Here is a 22,235-nt window from a genome sequence, read left to right on the forward strand (position 1 = left end):
CTACTGGTCATACAATCAGGTCTAAGGGGTAGGTGTGGTGGCAGCTTAAGAGCTAGGGGCTGTTAATCGACAGACCACACCACACATTAGCGAACATTGACTTTCTACAGATGGATGGATTGAAACTTACCAGCCTCATCAGCTTTGGGAGCCTCTTGAGCTTGTTCGCCTTGAGCACCGGCAGCAGCAGCGGAGGCGTCGGCGGCAGGAGCCTCGACAGCGGGGACTTGAACTTGTTCGGGGGTGGTTTCTGCGAAGCGAATCAACCTCAGAAGACGTCGACTTAGTAAGGGAGTAGAAAGCTGGCAAGCTATTCGAGGAGGGTTTCGAAGATAAGGGAAGATCGAATGTCAGGGATACGAAAGGAGAGAAAAAACTCACGTTGAGCTTCAGCCATCTTGTATAGATCTAGTAAGTTGATTGGTTGGTTGGTATAGTACTTGTAAAATAAAGCAAAGTAAGTCAAATGAGATTGTTGATGAGAAATTTTCAAAAAAATAACGATGGAAAAGACGGTTTATATACCTTTTCCCACCTCCTCCGTCGAGTCACTCTTCCACGTCGACTCGAATCAAATCGCAGAAATACGATTGACTCGGCAAGGCATCCTTTGAACGATAAGGACTTTTGAGTCGTTCTTAGCTTTGGCTCCATTCATTAGAGTCATAGCTTTGTTTGCTGGAACGTTCGATCCGTCCGCTATCGAGTCAATCGTCAGTTTCGAGTAGGGGTGTACAAAGGAGATAGCACTGAGGCGGTGAGATAAGATATGGGGGTTGAAAGGTGGGATGGCTTTGAGATTGAAGGGAGTGAATTGATGTGAGTCGAACGTTCATTTCAAGGGAGGGTGTAGACGTTTGAAGGGTGAGGATATACTTTGTGACTCGCACGGTCACTCTAAGGACGATTAGACAATGGACACATTGGAGGATATAGATTGATATTGTGAGGCGCAAGAATAAACCAAGGATGGGCTGAATCAGCAATACATGGAAGGAGTGGGTCAGACGAGTCGCACGATCACCAGAAAGGACAATCAACGAATCGTTGAAGGGCAGGATCCAATTAGTGAAAATAGTTGTGATGGCGCTGCGGATGGCGTCAGGCCGATGACACAATGAGGGGGTGATTTCAGGTCGGCCAACATTGAGGAAGATAACAGAGGTGGGAGGCAGGGAACAAAGGTGAGATCTTGGACACGGGTCGATAGGATGGGGAGATTTATCAGAACACAATGAGTATCGAGCTTGTTGAAGTTATCATTCGTCCTTCAGTCGACTACCTGAGCAAGGCAGGTATATTCATACAGTCAATTTGGTAGAGATGGATTATCGTCTCTTACAATATTCTGTCACACCGGGCAAACACAGTGAAGCTGAGACGACTCTCTCCCTTTCCCCATGTTTCGTGTTCTACAGTGCAGTAAGCATATCCCGACGATCATTCATTCTTGCACATCACGACATACTGGACAGCCCCTTCCACTTTTCCGACCTTGTTCCTGCTCAAATCGAATAAACCTCAATTCGGCCCCACTTTCACTATAGTCTTCAACCTCCCCGTCCTCCCCATCCAGAATCGCTTTAGCCGTCTCTTCGGCCCATGTCCGATTACTTCCCTCTCCCTTTCCCTCCCCCTTGCCTTTCCCCTCTCCCTCTCCCTTTCCTTCTTCGGTATCGACCCCTTCCCCATCAAGCAATATCACATCCTCCCTCCCCATCCCCGCGATTTCTCCTCTAACGACCCGTTCCACCAACCCAACCTGCACCTTCCTCATCACCTCCTCGACCTCCGCCCCCGGGGGAAATCTGATGATCCACCGAGTCGTATATTCCACTACCTTGCCCTCTTCCCACGTTGGATAATTAATCAAAATATCTTCATCCACTGTCCTCAGTAGGAAATCCATGAGATCCTGAACGAGGGATGATTTTTGTCGAGTATACTCGTAATCATCGTATCTCCCTTCTTTCGGTCGAGGTAGGATTCGAAATCCAAACATCTCATGTGGGAGATACACAAAGTGTTTCTTCCCTTTCAAGAAGGGAACCACCTCCCCCATCTTGAGATCAAATCCCCCTGGCAGGTGTATGTGGATCTGCTCGAGGGAAGTGAAGAACGATCCGCTCGACCCGAATACCTCGTCGGCACTTAATCTATGATACTGATACGCGTCCTCCGCATCACCCTCCAAAGGCGGTAGGTCCATACATAATACCCTTGGATTGGTGAGATGAGCAAATGGTAATTGACTCTCTTTGCTTGGTATCTCCCGTGTAACCCCTTCAGGTAGGTGATTGAGGTAATCATTGTACTGAAATGGTCTCCAGCCCCGATTAGATATCTGCTGTATCATCTGGGGTGGGAATTGGACGTGCGTGACGTTGGGAAATAAAATGTGTTTGTATTGCCCATCAACGAGGTTGGAAATGCCGGAAGAATTGGGCGATTGCGAGAGGTATAGTGGGGTAAGGGCGCATATCGTCGGTGAAGGGATGATGTCGAATATCACGGTTTGGACATTGTACAGACGATACCGAATTTGAAAACTTGATGCGGTCGTTGGGTTTGGGGTAGGGGTTGGAATTGATCGCTTGAATATTGATAATTTGCCTTTACCCTTGGCCTTAGCTTTCCATCCTTTCCCTCCAGTTGGGATATCCTGTTTGAGCCTACTGAGGAGATACCAGAGTTGATCATCCTCCCTAATCCTGTATGACCTCCATAAATGCGGGATCACAAGGTGATAGAGGGATTTACATGTTCTTGCTAGTGAGGGCAAAGTGGAAGGTTGCAAGTAAGGTACGAGGATTGTCCATAGCTCCCTACTATTCCAGTGTGGGTTCGATGACCTGTCCTTGCCCTTCGGATCTGATGGTCCACTGAGATGGTTGACGGCCAGTGACGATTGGTATGCAGGTAGTTTTGAGAGTGTGTTGACTGAGAGAGTGGATTGATAAGGTGGAGGAGCGGGGTGGATTAGTGAGGGTTTCGATTCCATCGTGCTCTGCCTGTATGTGTCCCACTACATGTCGATGCACAGAAAGACCCGAACCTGCGTGAATGAATAAATGCGAAGCAAAAGGGAATTTGATAAATGCTAGTATCGATGAAGATGCAAGAGCAACAGCGAGAAGACTAATGATGATCTGATGTGAAGGTGGAGGGGAGGAGCCAAAACAAAAAGATCGGAGTTGCGCGCCGGGTGTTAACCCAACCGAAGAGCAAGTTTCAAGATTAATCTCTTGAAGCTGACAGGAATCGAACCTGCGACCAATAGATAATCCACACGAGTTGGAATCTACTATTCTACCAATTGAACTACAGCTCCTTGATAAAAGGCTTTCCTCTGCAACATATATATCCACCACCGCAAGCTGAGCTGTTCATAAAGTGATTTTTGCTTTAGTTCATACTCCATCTCAATCGCTTGAATCTGATAAGCTAACGGAAGTCCTATCTAGACTCGGACACTGATCACCAGTCGAGCGGGTAATATCGAGAGACACCATACAGTCCAAGGAGCGTTTTCTCGCCCAATAATGTGTCTGCTCGTTCAATTCAGAGTGATGCCCGACCCTAAGGCAAAAGTCCGATTCCGCAATCCCTTGCATGTCACTGTACCATATATTACAACATCCTCGCAATACCCTCCACCAATCGCGCGACCACCACCAACAGAGCATTACTAAGTATACGTGAAATCTTGTCTTCTCCTTACTCCGAGCTGTATCGCATCCCCTGCACTAATGCGTATCACCCGTGACAGGCCCCGCCAAAACCTTATTCAAAAGCTCCTCCATCCTAAACTGACTCTTCCTAACCTCCTCCAACTCCTTCTTGAGCGCCTCAACCTCCTCATTAGTAGCAGCCGTACCATTATCTCCACCCTCGTTGTTGGTGGTATCTTTCGATTTCCCTTTCTCCTTATCGACAGTCCTAACTTTATCAGTGGAGTTCGACCGATTACCGAAAATCTTAGCTAAGGGAGAATCAAAGGGTGTCTTTGTAGTTTGTTTTTTCTCCTTCTTGGGCAACTTCGCGCCAATCTTATCAATCACATCGTCATCATCGTTCTCGTCTCGTAATGCTGAGATGTCGGATGCTTTGGGCGGAGTGGCGATTCCACTTGATCCTGGGGATGATGAGATTATGGGGAATGCTTCGAAGACGGAGGCGATGAGCATTTCGGATCCACCTGTGAGCCAGGAGCTGATGGGAGCAAATCAGCTGAATAATCAAACCGTTTCAGAACGGGTAGCTCACTCCAACAGTCCAGGTCTTTGAACATCCATTACTCTATGCATTGTTGAGGTCTTCAGGTGGATGGCCCTCTGCTTGGCATGGTAAGTATACCTCTCATACGCTGAGATGGCAAATAGTATTGGGAAGCTCTGCAGATTACGGTGTATCAGCTTGGCTCGGCTCCAAACATGGAAGAAATGACTTACAGTAAGCCTGATAGCAAACACGTTGATTCTGTGCAATGTTCTGGGTGAACATACCCAGCTCAACGGTACGAGTACCGCAAAAGCCACTATGTTGACTGGTGGAAGGTATGAGAAAAGGGCATCTGACTTGACACCTTCCACCGTTTTGACGACCCTCTGGAACAAGTGCTAAGTTCAATTTGATCTCAGCTCTCCGCTCCGATCGGTGCCAATTGAAGGGTAGCTTACTTCCTCGTGGGCATTTTGAGTGATAGCAGAGAATTTGTTGGACAGGATGGCAATAAGCATGGTGATGAGCAACACGTTACAAAGGGCCCTAGATTCAATGGATTATGATCAGCACAGCCGATGAACCTTCGGGTTATTCTTGCCACTCACGCGTATGAGATGAGGACAAGGGGGCCAAAGATAGGATGGAAGGATGAACTGGCTGAGAAGCCGAGGTAGGACGATCCGAACTGAACAGGTTGTGTCAGCTGATTTTGTACAATGGCGAACTACTGTCAGCTTACCCAGATTTGCCTGAGCACAAAGCAAAGAATCAGCCTAGATCAGTGACCTCCTAGTCGAAGCACTCACGCCATAAGCCATACAATCTGCTTGACAGTCCAAGTAGCTCTTCCAAGTGTCCACAGGCAGAAACATATTCCACTGAATGCGAGGACTGAGATTAATGTTGATGTCAGATTTGATCAAGAAAGTTTGAGTGAACAGCTGACCTGTGACGATCATAAATTGCACGAATGAAGCCACCATGCCTCGTAGCTGTCGAAGTCGACATCAGCAGTTTTCGTAAGTCTAAAAAGAGGGGAAAGACTTACAGCTAGAATGACTACATTCTCTTTCACAACGAAAAACACCAATCTAGGGAAGATGATACAAGCTGCTATAGCGAGTATATCGAAAGCTAGATCAGAGGTATTGGGCGAGTGTGAGGCCAAGGCAAAGATTCGGAGGATGAAGTAAAGGAGGAAGATTGTGATCTATTTCGGGCATCAGCTACCGCGTCGATGATCTCTGAAGGAGCTGAAAAAAACCTACGTAAGCCATATCGAATGCATTCCAAGCCTATCGGAGAGTGTCAGCTGGCCTGTTGAGCATGGTATAGGTATCTCGGAATAGTGGACTTACATTAGCGGCGTACACTAGTTCACAGATTCACCGCATATCATCAGTACAATCACCTAAACAGATTACAGAAGACGCTCACCAGCCCAGCCATGCTCTTTGGAAGCAGCGAATTCCTCCAAAATAAACCCGAATGAAAAGATGATATAAATAATTTCAATAGCTTGGATGTGGTGTAAGTCCTTGGCTGGAAAGTTCTTTCATCAGCTCCTTCATTCCGGTGTCGCACTTGTTTAGGTAGTGTTGGTCCACTTACCTGCCAAAGTTGATACGAATAGAGCCAAAAGAATTATAAAACTCCCAGCTTCCATCGTTTTCCTCCACTTGGGCACCTTCAACCTCTGATGGTCCAACCACCCCGCTTCGTAAGGATTATACACGTACACTTCTGCTAGTTCTTCTTCAGCTACTTTACCTCTATGGACATGTACGTCTGGTTCTTGTCCTGCATAGGAAGAGAAACCGGAGGTAGAGACGATCCCATGAGAATGTGACGGTCTTCGACGTTGCCGGGTACGTTCGGAGATGTAGGAATCGGTTATGATTGATCGGGCTGAGATGGGGGAGTAGATCAATTGGCCGGTATAGATGAGATTGATGAGATGTTGTATGAGTGGGAGGGAGAGGAAGTGTTTGGCGGTTGAGACTATTGCCAACTGCACCATCAAAACTCGTCAGCCACACTGGACGAGCAGGTGTCAAGGAGAATGAAATTACCTCTAAAGCACTACCTGCCATCTCCTCGATATCTTCCTTGTCATCTCCCATACTGTTCCATACCTCCTCGGGCGCTCCGTCGAACGCACAGTACCCTCTTACGAGCTCACTGACAAGGGAGGCCGCATCTTCAGGATGGGGGTACGTGCGAAGAATTTTGACTGGACAAATTGATCAGCTTTTGCAAGCTGATGGGTACCAGCTACTATGACCTGAACTTACTTGCAAGCAGTTCGCAAAATGCCGCTCTGGAAGTCTGAAGAGGCTCATAGCTCAAGTCACCAGCTGAAAGCGAAACATATTGTATCCTGACACCATAGAGGTCAGCCTTTTGTGGTTGAATAGCTTCAATGGCAGCTCACCTATTAGCCATCAACGCGTAGAGGACCATCCCCAGACTAGGTCCATCAGTCTCACCACCCACTATCTTTCTGGCCACTGCAGACTCTCCACCATCTTGAGTTTTGGGTACAGCCAAAGCGGGCGTAGCAGTACCTGTTGGCTGGCTGTCTGCCTCGACCTTCGGTGCGAATCTCTGGACGATCGGTCTGACCAGCGTGTAGTTGATAGGTGGAGATTGGAGCTGGTCCCATGTGAGAGCTGTGTCTATGGAATCATTGATAGTTGTATGTAGCTCGTGGATGAGGGAGAACAAGGTGGTCGGTGCGGGCAGAGGGGAAGGGAGGGAAGACGAGGTGGTTGAGGTGGTCATCCCGATTGAGCGAGGACTGGAGCTGTTGTCGTGATCTGTACGGGGTGTTCTGATGACAGGGGACTAGATGAATGCCCGGCTGGATAGGGAGTGTCGATCTAGACCTCTGACTATCTGTGAATGAATATACAGTAGAGCAGGTAGATTGCCAAAATTTCATGTATATATACAGCAGAGATAGATAAAGTAGTGGGAGCGAGCAATCCTGAAGGGAGAAGATCAGAGCGCGTCATTAGATTACGGGGTCTCCACGGCAAGTGATAAGTTGCTTGCTATAAAGTAAATCCACGTATAGGCTGGCCGTAGTTGTCAGTCGGCACGCGTACCGGCGCTGTCCGCCTGATGTGATTCAAGGGGAAGGGAGGTGATTGTGACGTTGGACAGAGGCAGCGAAGGGGGAGGAGGGAGGAGGGTATGTATGAGAGCATGCTCACGTTATATGCACAAAGCTAGGCATTGGCAGTCACTTGGCATAAAGAATATATATATATTATCTCCAACATTGACAACACTATTACCACAATAGCCTATACGACTAGGGTGCAGTTGCCTCTGACGAACGCAACAATACAAAGACCACCGATCCCAGCGAAACGAGCAATACACGTTTGGGAAGCACAGACCTTCTTCCTCTTCCTTGTCTCGGTACTTTTTACACTCTGCTACCCCTTTAATCAACTTGAGCTGTGACCAATACATTATCTTGACTTGCTCAACATGTATTCCTCATCCTATTCACCATCAGCGTCACCATACACCTCACCGCCCGCACCTCCTCATGATCCCTACAGATCCTCACCAATACCTGTAAACCCTAAACAATCTTACAACTCTGCATTTTCACCACCCCCACCTCAGATGCCCAACGCTTTCTCTCCAATGCCATCAGGACAGTCTCAGCGTTATCAGCAGTATCCAAATCAGCAGCAGTACGCCAGGGCTCCTCCTCCCAACAGGTATTCCTCACCTCTACCGCCGCAGGGATATACGAACGGAGGAGGTGGAGGGTATCCCCAACAGCAACACCAGCAACAGCTCCCTCCGCCCCAGCGGCTTAAAGGAACCCTTGCACCAGGTCAAATAGTTAAAGTAGGAGATCAAGCAGTGAGGATAGAGAAATACTTGTCAGAAGGAGGATATGCCCATGTATATCTCACAACTTCTGATAAGCCTATCTATCCGCCTACGAAAGGGGGACATAAGAAGGGAAGATGGGGTGAGAAGGGCTATACGGAACATTGTCTCAAGAGGATAGCATTTGAAGATGATGCTGTTTGGGTGGATGTCAAGAAGGAAATCGAAGTTATGGTGAGTATACTTAAGCTGCTGCATATCGTTATCACTCACACGCAAGAGAAATTCTACAGAAATCCCTACCGCCCAACCCACACCTTATACAATATCTTGGTTCAACTCATTCTCGATCGCCAAGCGGGGGACATGAAGTGTTCATCTTGATGGAAGTTTGCTCGGGTGAGTTGAACAGCTTGTGATGTGTGAATACGAAGCTGATTCCCATATAGGTGGTGGTATTATCGATCTACTGAATAAACGGCTGAGGGACAGACTAAAAGAGATAGAAATATTGAACATCTTCACGGATGTATGCGAGGTGGGTCATCCTCAACACAATCATCGACGATTTGTGCTAATAGTCCCTCTAGGCCGTAGCAGCGATGCATCACCTATCTCAGCCATTGCTACATCGTGATCTCAAGGTAAGCGTGCTCGGAGGGTCTGAATTCAGGCTCCAAGGAACATTGCTCATCTTTAATCTTCTGACTTTTTAGATCGAGAACGTCTTATCACAGCCCACATCCTCGCCTCCCACTCCTCAGCGTCCTAGCCCTCTAGTATTCAAGCTGTGCGACTTCGGATCAACCACCTTCCCTGCCGATAAACCACCGCAGACCAAGATTGAAGCTGATGCTTTGGCGATGGATCTGAACAAGCATACTACATTACAGTATAGAAGTCCGGAAATGGTAGAACCTATGTTAGGCCTTCCTGTAGGATTACCAAGTGGTGGGTCAGCTAGCTCATTTGCGAACTTTCCGAAAGCTGACGATTTTACAGACGTCTGGGCTTTGGGATGTCTACTATATAAGCTGTGTTATTACACCACACCGTTCGAGGAACATGGACCATTAGCCATTGTCAATGCCAAATATACATTTCCACCTGTCCCTGCGTATTCTCCGAGGATACAGCATCTTATAGGTGAGCAATTGGAAGGCAGACAACATCTGAGTCTTTTGGCTGACGCACTCGTGCTTAGCATCTATGCTGGTGGAACAACCTGTTCGTCGTCCGACAGTCTTCGAGGTCCTGAAGGTGGCGCATGAGATGAGTGGAACAAGGCCTGAGGTTGACTACGTGAGTTGCGTGATGCTTCTTATCTTTAATCCTGGTCTGATCCTTGATTGCTTCAGCCGATTCCTTCGAGATCTCTTGGTGTGCCTTCACAACAGCGACAAGCATCTCGTCCGTCAGCCCAATCATCCAACCTACTAGACTTCACCGGATCATCATCTCCTATCGACAAGACGCCAGTCCTGCAACCTTCCCTTGCATCTTCAGTTCAACCTCAGCGTCGAGGACGGCCTACAAGGGAACCAAGTCAAAAATCAGTGTCACAAACTTTCACCCCTGGCTCCATGCCTACACCTCCTCAAACTCAACAGTCTCTACCCACTGCAAACTCCGCTAATGTGGGATCGGCACCGAAAATCCAGGTCACAGGCGGAACACCTTCACCTATCCCTAACGCCCCTTCGCCTGGCCTTGATGCCTTTGGGATGCCATCCTTACCCGCTTCTTCCTCTCAGAAGTTGGAACACCGTGGATTTGGCGACTCATTCGCAGCCCCTAAACCGACTGGATCAAGTAATACCTCAAGATTCGGTGCTAATCTCCCGCGCCCGCCATCTGGATTCGGTGACTCCTTTAGTGCTTCCAAAAGCCCTTCATTACCAAGTCGTTCTCCAGGAGCATCTTCGCTCAACAGAGTATCTTCCACCAGATCAGCTTCAATCAAACAACCCTCGCCCGCTGCCCCCCCTGCAAAAGTCAAATCGCCCGAGCCCTCAACATCGATACCGGATGGCGAGCTTAGCTTCGAGACTCGATTCCCTTCCATTGAAACCTTGGACAGCGATGCATTCTCCCCACCTTCGCAGCACTCGAAACCTGAAGCGCTCATCTCCCCTGTCGCTCTTCCACCTCCATCTCGACCTGCATTCGGTGCAAAGCCATCAATCATGGGTAACATGACAGGTGGAGATCTGAGATCGCCGACTACTACCACCGCTCCCTCAAGCTATAAAGTCCCGCTCCAGCCTCGCTCGACTCATGTTACAGGGACAGCATTCAAGGAAGCTAAATCGCCTGCCTCGCCTCAACAGAAGACAGATTACTTTGGATCCATTGTTTCTTCATCGCCTATGGCCTCTCCAGCCATCTCGACGGTCTCTGCAGCTAAATCGCCTCTACCTCGAGATTTGATGGATGACGAAGAGTCGGATACCCTGAAACTGCTGCCTATGCAACCTGGTCGTTCTACCACCCCGCTGTCGTCTGCCACTATCTCAACGGATAAACAGTTCTCGTCACCCAGTTCTACGACATCTAGACCTCAACCGTCCCCTGGATCTGCGTCTGCTCAAGCTGCACCTTCATCAGGACATCATCGACCTCTTCTCCCAAAAATCGAATCTTCCAAGCCTACTAGCAATATCAACTCGGAAGAATGGTCACCACTTGAGAAGATGCGTTTTACCACTGCTACCGTGGGAGGAAAGGAGATCAACGTCGAGTTAGATTCAAGTGATGATGAGGCTGTTCCGGAAAGTGCTTCTCGTACTAGAAGACGACTCGATTCACCTCCTACTGAGACTACAACTCAGAAAGTATCAGATAGAGCATCAGCATTTGGCGGTACATCGCCTGTCAAGAATCGTGTCCCTACCAAATCTGCTACTGTGGGTATTCCACCTGATACCACCCGTCAAGGTGCTCAGAGAATGAACTCAGGGGAAAGATCAAGACCGCAATCAATGTTCATCACTCCTTCATCCTCGTCAACATCTAATAAACCATTCAACTTCTCTCCCACCATCTCTGCGTCACCTTCGAATTCGAATCTACCGAAATCTGATAACACACGGCCAAGTCACGGAAGAAAAGGATCGATCAATGATATCGTTTCAAGATATGAAAATATGAAACCGCCTTCTTCAGCTTCCTCAGCGACATTTGATACGAAAAAGCCTGCTTCTGGTACGACTACGAATGGTTCAAATGTCGAAGGAAGCAAAAATGGAATAGCGAGGAAACCCTCTATCGCTAATAAACCTCAGGCATTGAGGAAACCTACTGTAGAGGAACCACCCAAACCTTCTCCAGCGACCGACAAGTCTCCCGCTGCCACCCTATCTTCCTCACCATCTATAAGTGAGAAACCGAAGATTGTAGGTACCAAACCCAATATCATCGCACCCAAACCTATCCGACATGGTGACACTCCCAACCCAGAGGGATATTCGAAATCTTCTTCAGGCCGTTCGTTCCCCATCACCAAGCCTAAACCTCAACCTTCCACTATCAATACCGCTGTCACTCCATCAACGGCGGGACAGAAGAGTGGTGATGAAACCCCTAAGAGCGGGAAGAGCAGTCCTGAGAAACAACAGCCTGTTAATCTGCTGATCCAGAGATGGAATCAGGGACAAACTAATAATGCGGGTGCGAACAAGGCCGTACCTAAACGAGGGGGATATATTTAGTGGAGATTGATAGTAGAGCATTGCAATTCGGCTTGAGGCTGGTTGTTGTCATACAGTATGTAGCTTTATGATTGCCAGGTAGGGACTTTTGTATACACTACTACACTTCATGGATGGTATAACGATTGCATTCATTGTACTAAACAAGAGTCTATTGTACTGGAACTGAAAATGCGCTAATCTGACTAATACTGTATCCTATCACATCCACTTCATTATGCTGATCTATCCGATCTCACAAAGACCAATCGTGTATATCCTCCTCCTCAACCTCCACGACCTTCTCATCATCATCAAAGTCCCAAACCTCCCTCCCATCAGCAAAGACCTTCCAATCCCTCTCTTCCCACCCTCCCGGACCAACATTATGTAAACCCATTTCGAAGTTCTTCCACCTCCATGTCTCACATCTCTCTGACCAAGTCCAAACGAGCTTGACCTTGTCTTTCTCTTTCTCTTTATCCTTGAGATCCACGGATTTGGAAATGGACGATTCGAGGGCTTTGAACGCTTTGGCTATATCGTCCATGTTCATTGGTTTTTTGTCTTCCTCCCCTTTCTCCCCTTTGGCTTCGTCCCCTGCTACAGGCGTGGGCTTGGGACCAGGGACGATGGCCGGTTCTTGCTCGTGTTTCTTATCTTTATCCTTGTCTTCGCCATTGGCTTGATCTTTGGCATCGACAGGAATAGCAATGATAGCTTTATCGTCCTTTTTGTCTAGTATTGCCACTGCATCTCCAGCAGCGGGGACGATGGCCTCTCCGTCGATCAGTTTGACATTACTGGTTGGTGTACCTGGACTGGGATCTTCATCGTCATTCTTCTCCTCGCCTTCCTCGCCCTTCTTCGCTTTATCCTTCTCATCCTCCTTCTTCCCCTCCTTACCCTTGTCCTTCTCCTTAGCCAGCCTCTCCTTCTTCTCCCTCTCCTTTCTCTCCCTATACTCCCTCTCCCTCTGCGCCTTGACCATCTCCCCAAACACCCGATCATGACCAGAGGTAACGAGCACTTCGAATTGCCCAGCTTTCTCCGCGGGCTTGAAGTTGATGTGCATATCTGTTCGGAGGAGGAAATATCCATGGGAAAGTAGGAGGTATCCGCCGGCAGGGTGAGCCCAGTGTCTTGAGGGTTTCTATCAGCACCCCACCGTCAGCCAACACACCTCTCCTCGCTATCTCTCCTTGATAACTTTCTCATCCATCATGTCCCCATCTGGGGGTGAAGGAGGGGAATATGAGGGATTGATTTCGATGACTCACCTCGACATTGTATACGCATTGAACACCAACGGTCGATAGGATCTCTTCTAATCCTTCTTTGGTCCATTCAACCTCTTCTTCTTTCTCGTTTTTCTTCTCGGCAGAAGTAGAATCGCCATTTGGCAGATCCTTCTTCTTTTCCTTGTCATCGGTGATAGCTTGAGGTTGATTCTCCTTCTCTCCATTAGAGGTATCATCATTGTTCTTCTCTTCAGTCTTGTCGTTATCTAGACCCTTCTTCTCATCATCTTTGAGCTCTCTTCGGACATTCGAGAGATGCAATTTAGCAGATTCCTTGGTCCAATCGAACTTGGCCCAGAACTCATCTACTGCGATCTGAAGAAACAGCAAACGGCATACGAAGTTAGCGTCGCCCTACGCTTCTAATGGAAGAACCACACTCTAATTCTACGCAGAAAAAAACACACCTCATGATTATCAGCCTCAACCAACACATTCCACAACTCCAACAATATCCCCTGCGCCGTCCCCGGCACTTCCCTAATCTTCTCATTCTCCCTCTGCTTCTCAAGCTCCCTCTGCAATTCCCTCTCCCACTCTCCCGTCAATCTCTTGAGGGCTTCCCGTTCCGAACGCTCCTTCCACTGTTCGGTCAGCCACCCGTCCTTGGTGACGTCCACGTAAATCACCTCGTTACCCACTGCCTTGGCGTAGGCATGATACGCTCCCCGGGGATCAGTGGGGATAGGAGGATAAGGCTTGAGAGGGTTCAGATCGAGTTTGGTCCGGATGGGGCGGAAGGGAGCGGGGGGAAGGAGACGGATGGGCTCGAGAGGTTTTTCGGGTTCTTGTTCTTCAGGCTCGGGGGTGAGGTCTTTGAGGTTAGTGGATCTGGGTTCGGGTTGACCTTCTTTAGCCTCGGTGGGATCTTTTTTTACCCCGGTTGGCTTCTCGTGATCGACGTTGGCTTTGTCTTCTTCTGGAGTCTCGGGCTTATCGTCCGCAGCACCGGGAGCAGGAGTAGGAGGTTCAGGAACCATCGATCCTGGAGTAGCTGGTGTGGCAGGTTCATCTTTTTCTTGCTTCTTTTCTTTTTCATCTTTCTTGTCGTCGGCATCGTCAGCTTTCTTCTTGTCTCTGTCTTGCTGATCATCCTTCTTATCTTTGGCTTCCTTTTCAGCCTTGTCTTTCTCGGCTTTCTCCTTCTCGGTGGGCTTTGGCTTGGGTGGTGGAGCAGGATGGACGGCGAGGGCCAGAGGGGGTGGGACGAAGTATCTGTGTAAGGACATTGCGATGAGGCTGTGGAATGTGAATCCTAGAGCAAGGTTCGTCAATGGGTATAGGTGGTATCACTACAGAATGGACATCATAAACTTACAATTATCGGTAGTATACTATGATCTGATGAACGATCGTCTCTTCGAAATATCGTCGATGTTTTATCTGCTTGTACTTTACTGGTGAGTATATTCTGAGTTTTTATATCTTATGCCTGTGTACAATAATCCACTTATTCGACTCGATATTATATATCGCACACTGACCGAGTCCGAGTATGCCCAAACTCCGTGTATGGCTCTGACATGTATAATATCATATCATGAAAAGATGGTCGTGCAAGTTCGACAAAGGCTATGTAAGCTGAGACAGATGTAACAGCGATGAAGGCAGGACAAAGGATATTTACAGTATTTGTGTGTTGTGTTACGCCTTACGGATATGCCGAGGGTCATACTATGGTACATACATTATGGATCAAAGAAAGGATTTGGGGGGATGAAAGGATGTGAAGATATCAAGGGAGTGTTTTTTCCGTGTTTGTATAGGAACAGACTCGTACGTAGAGACTACTGGGCTTTTGTCTTTCCACACCATACCGGGCTAGGTGGGACAGCTTGGAATGGAGCAACGATCTGCCACACGCCACCTACATACTATACTGCGACGCACGGTCTGCCGCCATGCACCTTTGATCCATCTATGCCCCTCTGGTTAGTTATGCTCATCCTCAAGAGCATGAGTAGCCCATGCATACATCATTAAGTTGGAACAGGGATCGATCCGTTTCCGCTACTCATATCCAATCCAATCAAGTTGAATTACTTAATTGACTGCGAATTGACCAATCCAATCCGTACCTATCAGGCTGTACCGTCGGTACCTATCACAGTGATTGACAGGCTCGTCGATCTGAAGAGTAAATACAGAACATCGCCCCAAAGCAAAGTGGGGTCAATACTGATTGTTGACAACTCGTAACTGAGAAAAGCAATCCACCACAACTCCCTCGACTGATGATTCCCCAGCCCCCCACTTTCCCTTTCCGCGCTCGCCTAAAGATCCACCTCGCTAATTTTTGTACTGTACCCCTGTAAACCTACGTACCTTCCTTCGATCAAAGAGCGTGTAAACCTACAAAAGGTTCCATCATTAAATGGCGCTCGTGCTCTTGTGCTCTTGAGGGTGACCATCTGCAGTCGCCCATACACACGGACGATTAGTCACTTCAAACACTCACAGCCACACACACACACACACACAAAAAAAAGGACGCTCGGACTTACGTTGTCCGTTTTTCTCAGGGTGGGAAGGGATCTGATTGTTTGATCAATCAGCTTAGTGTTGAATCTAGTCGTGCAATCAAGTGGAGCTCATCGAAGTGGGGTGGGGAATAACCATAATTGATCCCTCTTGATCGTTGCCGAGGAAGTTGATTGGCACTATCCTACGTGACAGACTACAATAGCACGATCAGATGGGAGATGTGAATAACCTCTGAAGGGAAGGTTGTGCATGTTCATGTGAGTGGGGGTTATCCTCTGCTGCTGAAGCCCTTATCGTGGTTGAGAGTATGGCATCTTGTTGGGAAGAGGGCTTCTTTCCGCTATGTCTTATATGCGGGAATCACAATGTACTGCTGATAAACCCAACTTGCCCGTGTCCTTTGACAGAAGAAACGACAGATATACCCGGAAGAAAGAATTCGTAGACACAGATTAGCGTGTGAATCCAAAGGACATTCGTCGAACAACACCGTTTCCGTTTCCAGGAAGAATGATTGGCGTATTGTTGTTGAGACGTGTAGTACGCTGATCATTGTGATTTAATAAATCAACAGCGTTTAGACTCGATTGGAAAGTCATAGTCATTTTAGTTACACGTTTTACGAAAACGGAGTGGGGTCAGGTATGTACAATATGTATAACCAACCGAAATGGTAGCGAAAGGAGCTTACTAGGATGATGTCGAGGAGAAGCTATAAACCCAAAGAGATCGTGACCTTGTCAGGCCTTCAGGAATACTTTTATCACACCTCCTTTCGACACCCTCGCACATAAATAAATAGCAAAGATCATCAATGTTTCGCTTCCATACACAATATGGAAAATGGGTATGTCTATGCATTGATACTCAGTCTCTTACGAGTTTTAGCACATACATCAATCACTGTAGAATCACATTGACATCGAGGAAGAGATATCTTTTTCTATCGTGTTCAATTAAACAAGATCCCCTCTCAAATACCCTTATTCCTTTCCGCTGCTATTCTCTTTTTAATTTACAGAAACAATATAGAAGCACACCCATCTCATCGTTTTGTCTTTACCCCACCCGGTAATCCAGAATCGAATCGATCAAACTTTTTTTTTGATTGTCGAGTTGATTGTTCGTTCTTCAGGGAACCGTTCTGTTCATGTAAATCAATCAACCAACAATCAATCAATCAGATATACTCCACCACCATCACGATCACGATCAGTACCGCCATCATCGCCATCACTTGATGTGAGATTGGAGATAGGTACAAAGAAAGTGGGGGAAAAGGAAAAGTTTGGTCGGAAAGAGGGGTCCTTTCGTGTGGCTGCCACTTTGAACGGGGTTCCCCTCCCATACCCATGGGTATATATATCATACCATCTCTTCTTCTCGACTTTCTTCATATACTTCTTGAGATACCTATCTTGTGCTGGTTGCGATAGAAGACAGTTGAGGTTGGTGAGTTGAGCAATCCTATCTTTGTTGGTCCTGTCTTCCTCTTCGAGGTATTATCACTGATATATTCTTGGATCTTCACCTTTTTCCTTCGCTTCCCATCAGGCAAGATCTTTCGCTCTACTTGGTAGACCTATGCGAGTTTATCCGTCATCCCTTCCCATTCACTCCTTCCTACCCATATACCCATCTCATCCCATACCACCGTGATCCCTACCTGTGATCTCGTCATGTTATCGGCAATCGACCCCTCGCTTTATTCACACCGATCCAGTAAATGTCGTGAATATTCGCTGACGTTGTCATCATCCTTTACCTCATTATAGTACGATCCAACTATATCGTAATAAGCTTTCCGACCCATCCAGCAAGATGATCCCACCTCAATTCAGATTGATCGCCCCACTCCCTCAATCCGCTCCCTCTCTCTCCCTCCTACCCCCACATGGTAGCTCGACCATCCCAGCCTCCAATTCATTCATCCTTCATTCAATGGACGACGATCGAGTCTATATGGTACCGGCGTTTGCATCAAATAACGGACTTCCCATTCAAATCTATAATCCGCAAGGACGTTCTTGTGAGTTTCTTTTTAGCTTTATTTACCTCCCATGTGTGTTCGTTATATTATGTTACTTGGTTTGTGGTATGCTTGCTTAGCTTGGATTCTATCTCATTTTGATTGCTTGCTCGCTCTTTCACGCCAAGCCTTCTTCCTTTCCTGCGGTTTGCACTTTAAACTTTAAATTTCTATTTCTCACCTGTATACCCTGAACACCCCCCTTCTTCCGGCACGGACGGTATAATATTAGTCAACCCAAAACCGGAATGACGAGAGAGGATGGACAGCTGGTGGCTTACTACAAGCACCACTGAAAGAGGCAAATAAGCCCATGACGTCGAGGGCTAGAATATCTTTTCTTTCTCAGTTCTACCGGACAAGCCCGTCCAGTCAAGGTTGTGATTTTACTTTCTTTACCAATGCTTGTTCTCTTCACGTGTGAAAAGATCGTGGCAGGATTGATAGACGATCTTGGACGTGGATGGATGGATGGGTAGATTGATGATTTATTATTTCCATTCCCAAGTTTACCGCACGCCCGCCTCTCTCTCTGTGCGCGAATGTGTAGAGTAACTTGTATGTGTTGATCAAACACTTTTCCGTGTGATACGCGTCTTCCATTTTCAGATATCTCTGTTGGATCTCTTCAATTTTCCTTCTTCTTCTTCCATCATCGTCTTCTTATCATCTTTATAATTTTTGATCGTTATATATCTTCGCCGGATCAAGCATCCATCATCCTCTTGGACCAGATTAGAGTGAATATGTGAGTTTGAGATGATCTTGATGATGATGATGATGATGATGATGGTGGGAAGTGATGCTGTGATATTCTCTCGTTATCGTTTACCACCAGTCCCTGATCACCTTTTACCACATCCGGGTCCCTTTGCCGTGTATTAATTCTCCGTATCCGATCATTACTCATTACTCTTTTTTCACTTCTTACTTTGTCACTTCCTTCTCCCGTCGTATGCCATGATTATGATCATCATGCTCGACCCTGCTGCTTGATTCCCACACCCACACCCTCACCCCATCCGACTTTCATTAATATCTTCATCTGCCGATCCGCGCCTCTCCTGGTGGCGTCGTGAGGCGTACAGATGAAAGAATAGTTAAATTGCTTCCTATTCAGAAATTTCCCTCGTACGCTCTCGCTCTCGTGAGCTTAATACTTTAAACGTAAATACTTTACCCTCTTGACACCCCCTCCTCTGCTCGTACCCCTTGACGATGGTCGTGGTCCGAAAGGGTAAACAGGGAGTTTAAAGCATTTAGAGGCGTTCCTATTACTTGTCCTTGTCCGGATGATTAAGGATATTTGATGATGGGATCAAGGATGATATCGAAAGAGTCGATGATTTTCGTGATGATGTTGGATTGTTCGGTTACTTGTGTATTCTCTAGTTACTCACTCTTTTCTCCTATCATCTTGTTCTTGAATTGATCGTCTTCTTTCTGTTACTTCGTTTCGTTCTCTCATATACCAACCTTCTTCTTCGACGTCAACACTTTGGACCTCGTCGTCATCTCACACTCTAGAAGGGCTATCCGCTAATCTAACTTGGTCTTCTTACTACTCTTCAACCCCACTTTATACCCTCGATTTGATTCCCTTTAATCTGTCTCACGCGCACATCGGCTGTCTCGGACCTTGCTGAAACCATCAACGCCGCCTGTCTCGCCATCAACTGAATACTCCTCAACCTTCAAGTATAGCAGGTAAGTTCTGAATACTGGAATCCCCATTTTAACTCCCATCTGAATGGATCTCATCTCACCATTCGCGTGCGTATGTGCCTCTTGTGGGTTGCCTGACAGATGCTTATTCCCATAGACATGTATCACACCTCTTCCGCTGCTCATTATAACCCGGCGGCTCAACCAAGGTTGTATCAACCTCCGACTCCACTATCCGCCCCCATCCGAGCGCCTTACATTCCCAGAACACCAGCGATGGATCCATTCGGGATGTCTCCTTCACCATCATCTCCCCTATTCTCCCATGATCAGAGCCAGAACTCTGCTGCGTCAGCGAGCACTTCGTCATCCTACACCAATAACCCTGCTGGACCATCCTACCTCTCTTCGAAACCAAGCTATATGTCACCCCAAATCAGCCAGCAGTTCGATAGTCTCACGACAAATACGCCAGGTCTCCCTCCTCTCCAGCAAGTAGGACCGTCAAGTAGTAGCGAAAGACCAGTAACGGTGTATGAATGGGGACCAAGGGAAGGATCTCAAGGGACGCAAATAGTCATCAAGGCCGACGTCAACCTTCCTTCCAACACACCGCCTCCCAACCCAGATGGTTCTTCTCCAAAACCTTCACCACAAAGTAAACCCACGAAAGCTCTTCGAGTGGTCTTTGGTGGTCATCCTGTTCAAACCGCCGTCACCACTGTAGATACCTCGCAAGAAAGTCAATACTACCAGCTTATAGCGACTGTGCCAAGTTTCTCTAGTACTGGAGCAGGATCACAGGGATATGGGAACAAGGTGAATGTGTCGGTACAGGTTTTAGCAGGAGATTTCGCAATAGTTGAAACGGTACCACTGGGAGAGTTCATGTATACCAGCATAGCACCAAAAGGTAGGTCTGTCGCTTCTGTCTCAGAACTCAGGTTGCTGATAAAAATCTGCCGTAGGTAACCCCCTCAAACGAGGTGGTGAATCCTTGGAATCTACTCGACCTTCCCCACACCAGGTTCATCGACGAGTCATATCCACAAGTTCTGCACCTTACACCACACCCGAGATGCAGCAATACGGTACAATGCCTTCAACATACCACCCAAGTCCGTCTGGAAGATGTAAGTTGGGTTTTGATAATGGTGATAGAGTCTCGCTTACTGATATCCAATCTTAGCTGTTTCGGATTCCGTCGCTTCGTGGCAACATAGTCCTTACGGATCATCAACAAACACATCCATGCCATCCATATCTCACCCAGCTCCACCTCCCTATACTCCAGGTCTTCAACCCAGTCTGATGAGATCCACTCAGCTGGGTCCAGGACTGCCGGCACCTACGCCTTATGTCAACTCGGGTCAGAAGGCAAGCTTAGAGATGGCTGGGGATCTAATGACAATGTCGAAAGGATGGTGAGTGTCTTGTATTATAATCCTGTGATCCTCAGCTGATAGCTCTCCGATTCATCAGGACACAAGACGAATGGCACGCTCGACGTCGGTTGGTACAATTCTGGAGGAGACAAGAAGGAACCACTATCCATGCCGCTTTCAAACCCATCTCTCAAGCTGAATACCCTGCATATCAACAATCCATCATCATTTCTTGTATCTTCCGAGAGGACAAGAACGTATGTTACGTTACTTCGGTTGATGCCATCTACCTCCTCGAAGCTCTGGTTGGTACTCGGTTTACCGTTGAGGAGAAGAATAGGATTAGGAGGAACCTGGAAGGATTCAGACCTATTACCATCTCGAAGAGTAAACCTGGAAATGAAGATTTCTTCAGATTGATCATGAACTTCCCGAATCCTCGACCAAGGAATATCGAGAAGGATGTGAAGGTGTTCCCATGGGAGATCTTGGGTCAAGCGCTGAAGAAGATTATTGGGAAATACGTGAGTTGAGCTGGAACACTGTATGAATTCATTGATCGACCCGAGCTGACATCGTTACTTTACACAGTCTGCAAGCTTCCCATACCCTTCCAGTCCCATGCCACCTCCTCCCCAACCCCCCCAAAACTATCAACCAGCCCAGAACTTCGGTATACCCGGACCATTACAACCAATGTTACCTTCGAATATACCCGACGACGAATATATCAAGCACGATTATAGTAGTTCGGCGATATCAGTCGGACCACCCACCACATCCGGTTCGGCCCCTCACCTGACCTCACATTCGAGTTCCGATTCATCCTCGTACGCTCATTCGTCCTACCCACCTCATACACCTTCACAACAGTCCAACTCGCCTACAGCTTATCGAACGAACAGCAATTCGGCCAATACACCACATGGGAACCAACCGGACGAGAAGGGAAGTTCGTACTTGAATTTATCACCACCTTATGGGCAGAGCACGAACCAGTGGCTCAACTCTGGTGATCCCAATGACGGTACGGGCGGATCAAGCTCCTATGTCTTGCCTGGTAATTTGGTTTACCCGGATCAACCGCACCAACTCCCTCATGTACATCAGAACGTGTCGAGACAACCGAACCCTAATGATCTGAGGATCAACTATCCTGGGATGTCGGCGTAGGCTGTGAAAGGTTCCAGTCAGCCGGTTCGCGAATCAACTATCAAAGACAAGCTTGGTTGGTCGTGTGGTGAGCGAGGTGTGAAGTTCTTCTCTTCTTGCATATGCGACATTTCATACTTTCAACATTCTCCCATTGTATACATTCAAACACGCATTCAACACAAACATATACATGGACTTTGATTCATTCGTTAGAGCTACCTGTTATAATATTATCTCTTCATCTTTCTGTAATATCGTTGTATATACACATAATTTGATTCTTGCATCTCTTCATTTCGATGGAATTACTTAGAGGATTGATGGTGTGTCCCGAGAGAGAGGGAAACACAGAGATAATGATGTCGTGGAATGGAGGAGACGATGATTGATGGATCGAGGCGAGAACAAAGAAAAAGTTGTATATATTTTATACAATATGCAAAAT

At 47.3% G+C, this 22,235-nt stretch overlaps 5 protein-coding genes and 1 non-coding gene across 6 annotated transcripts; 2 read left to right on the top strand and 4 right to left on the bottom strand.

Annotated features, from left to right (window-relative positions):
* Positions 1-1,444: 1,444 nt before the first annotated feature.
* I302_104974 (uncharacterized protein) lies at positions 1,445-3,001 on the bottom strand (the record flags this gene model as incomplete). The annotated part of the gene is made up of 1 exon (XM_019195528.1): positions 1,445-3,001. One exon carries the CDS (start codon positions 2,999-3,001, stop codon positions 1,445-1,447), a length of 1,557 nt encoding a protein of 518 aa, XP_019042351.1.
* Positions 3,002-3,246: 245 nt separating this feature from the next.
* On the bottom strand, positions 3,247-3,331 carry I302_104975. The gene has a single exon. It is a non-coding gene; the product is annotated as a tRNA-Trp (tRNA).
* A 415-nt stretch (positions 3,332-3,746) lies between these two features.
* On the bottom strand, positions 3,747-7,008 carry I302_104976 (uncharacterized protein; the record flags this gene model as incomplete). Its single annotated transcript, XM_019195527.1, has 16 exons — positions 3,747-4,212; positions 4,267-4,394; positions 4,452-4,619; positions 4,680-4,767; positions 4,830-4,909; positions 4,964-4,973; positions 5,031-5,115; positions 5,171-5,216; positions 5,273-5,434; positions 5,493-5,519; positions 5,583-5,596; positions 5,662-5,766; positions 5,836-6,235; positions 6,297-6,457; positions 6,519-6,604; positions 6,659-7,008. The coding sequence occupies 16 exons, from the start codon at positions 7,006-7,008 to the stop codon at positions 3,747-3,749; spliced, it is 2,376 nt and encodes a 791-aa protein (XP_019042350.1).
* Positions 7,009-7,725: 717 nt separating this feature from the next.
* Positions 7,726-11,792, top strand: I302_104977 (uncharacterized protein; the record flags this gene model as incomplete). Its single annotated transcript, XM_019195526.1, has 8 exons — positions 7,726-8,316; positions 8,376-8,481; positions 8,532-8,620; positions 8,673-8,726; positions 8,799-9,033; positions 9,085-9,228; positions 9,287-9,384; positions 9,441-11,792. The coding sequence occupies 8 exons, from the start codon at positions 7,726-7,728 to the stop codon at positions 11,790-11,792; spliced, it is 3,669 nt and encodes a 1,222-aa protein (XP_019042349.1).
* Positions 11,793-12,027: 235 nt separating this feature from the next.
* On the bottom strand, positions 12,028-14,301 carry I302_104978 (uncharacterized protein; the record flags this gene model as incomplete). The annotated part of the gene is made up of 3 exons (XM_065869971.1): positions 12,028-12,924; positions 13,052-13,387; positions 13,480-14,301. 3 exons carry the CDS (start codon positions 14,299-14,301, stop codon positions 12,028-12,030), a joined length of 2,055 nt encoding a protein of 684 aa, XP_065726043.1.
* A 5,108-nt stretch (positions 14,302-19,409) lies between these two features.
* On the top strand, positions 19,410-21,808 carry I302_104979 (uncharacterized protein; the record flags this gene model as incomplete). The annotated part of the gene is made up of 5 exons (XM_019195524.1): positions 19,410-20,163; positions 20,219-20,383; positions 20,440-20,674; positions 20,733-21,159; positions 21,227-21,808. 5 exons carry the CDS (start codon positions 19,410-19,412, stop codon positions 21,806-21,808), a joined length of 2,163 nt encoding a protein of 720 aa, XP_019042347.1.
* Between the last annotated feature and the right edge of the window lie 427 nt (positions 21,809-22,235).

This window comes from Kwoniella bestiolae, chromosome 3, assembly GCF_000512585.2.
Source record: "Kwoniella bestiolae CBS 10118 chromosome 3, complete sequence".
NCBI classification, from domain to species: Eukaryota; Fungi; Basidiomycota; class Tremellomycetes; order Tremellales; family Cryptococcaceae; genus Kwoniella; species Kwoniella bestiolae.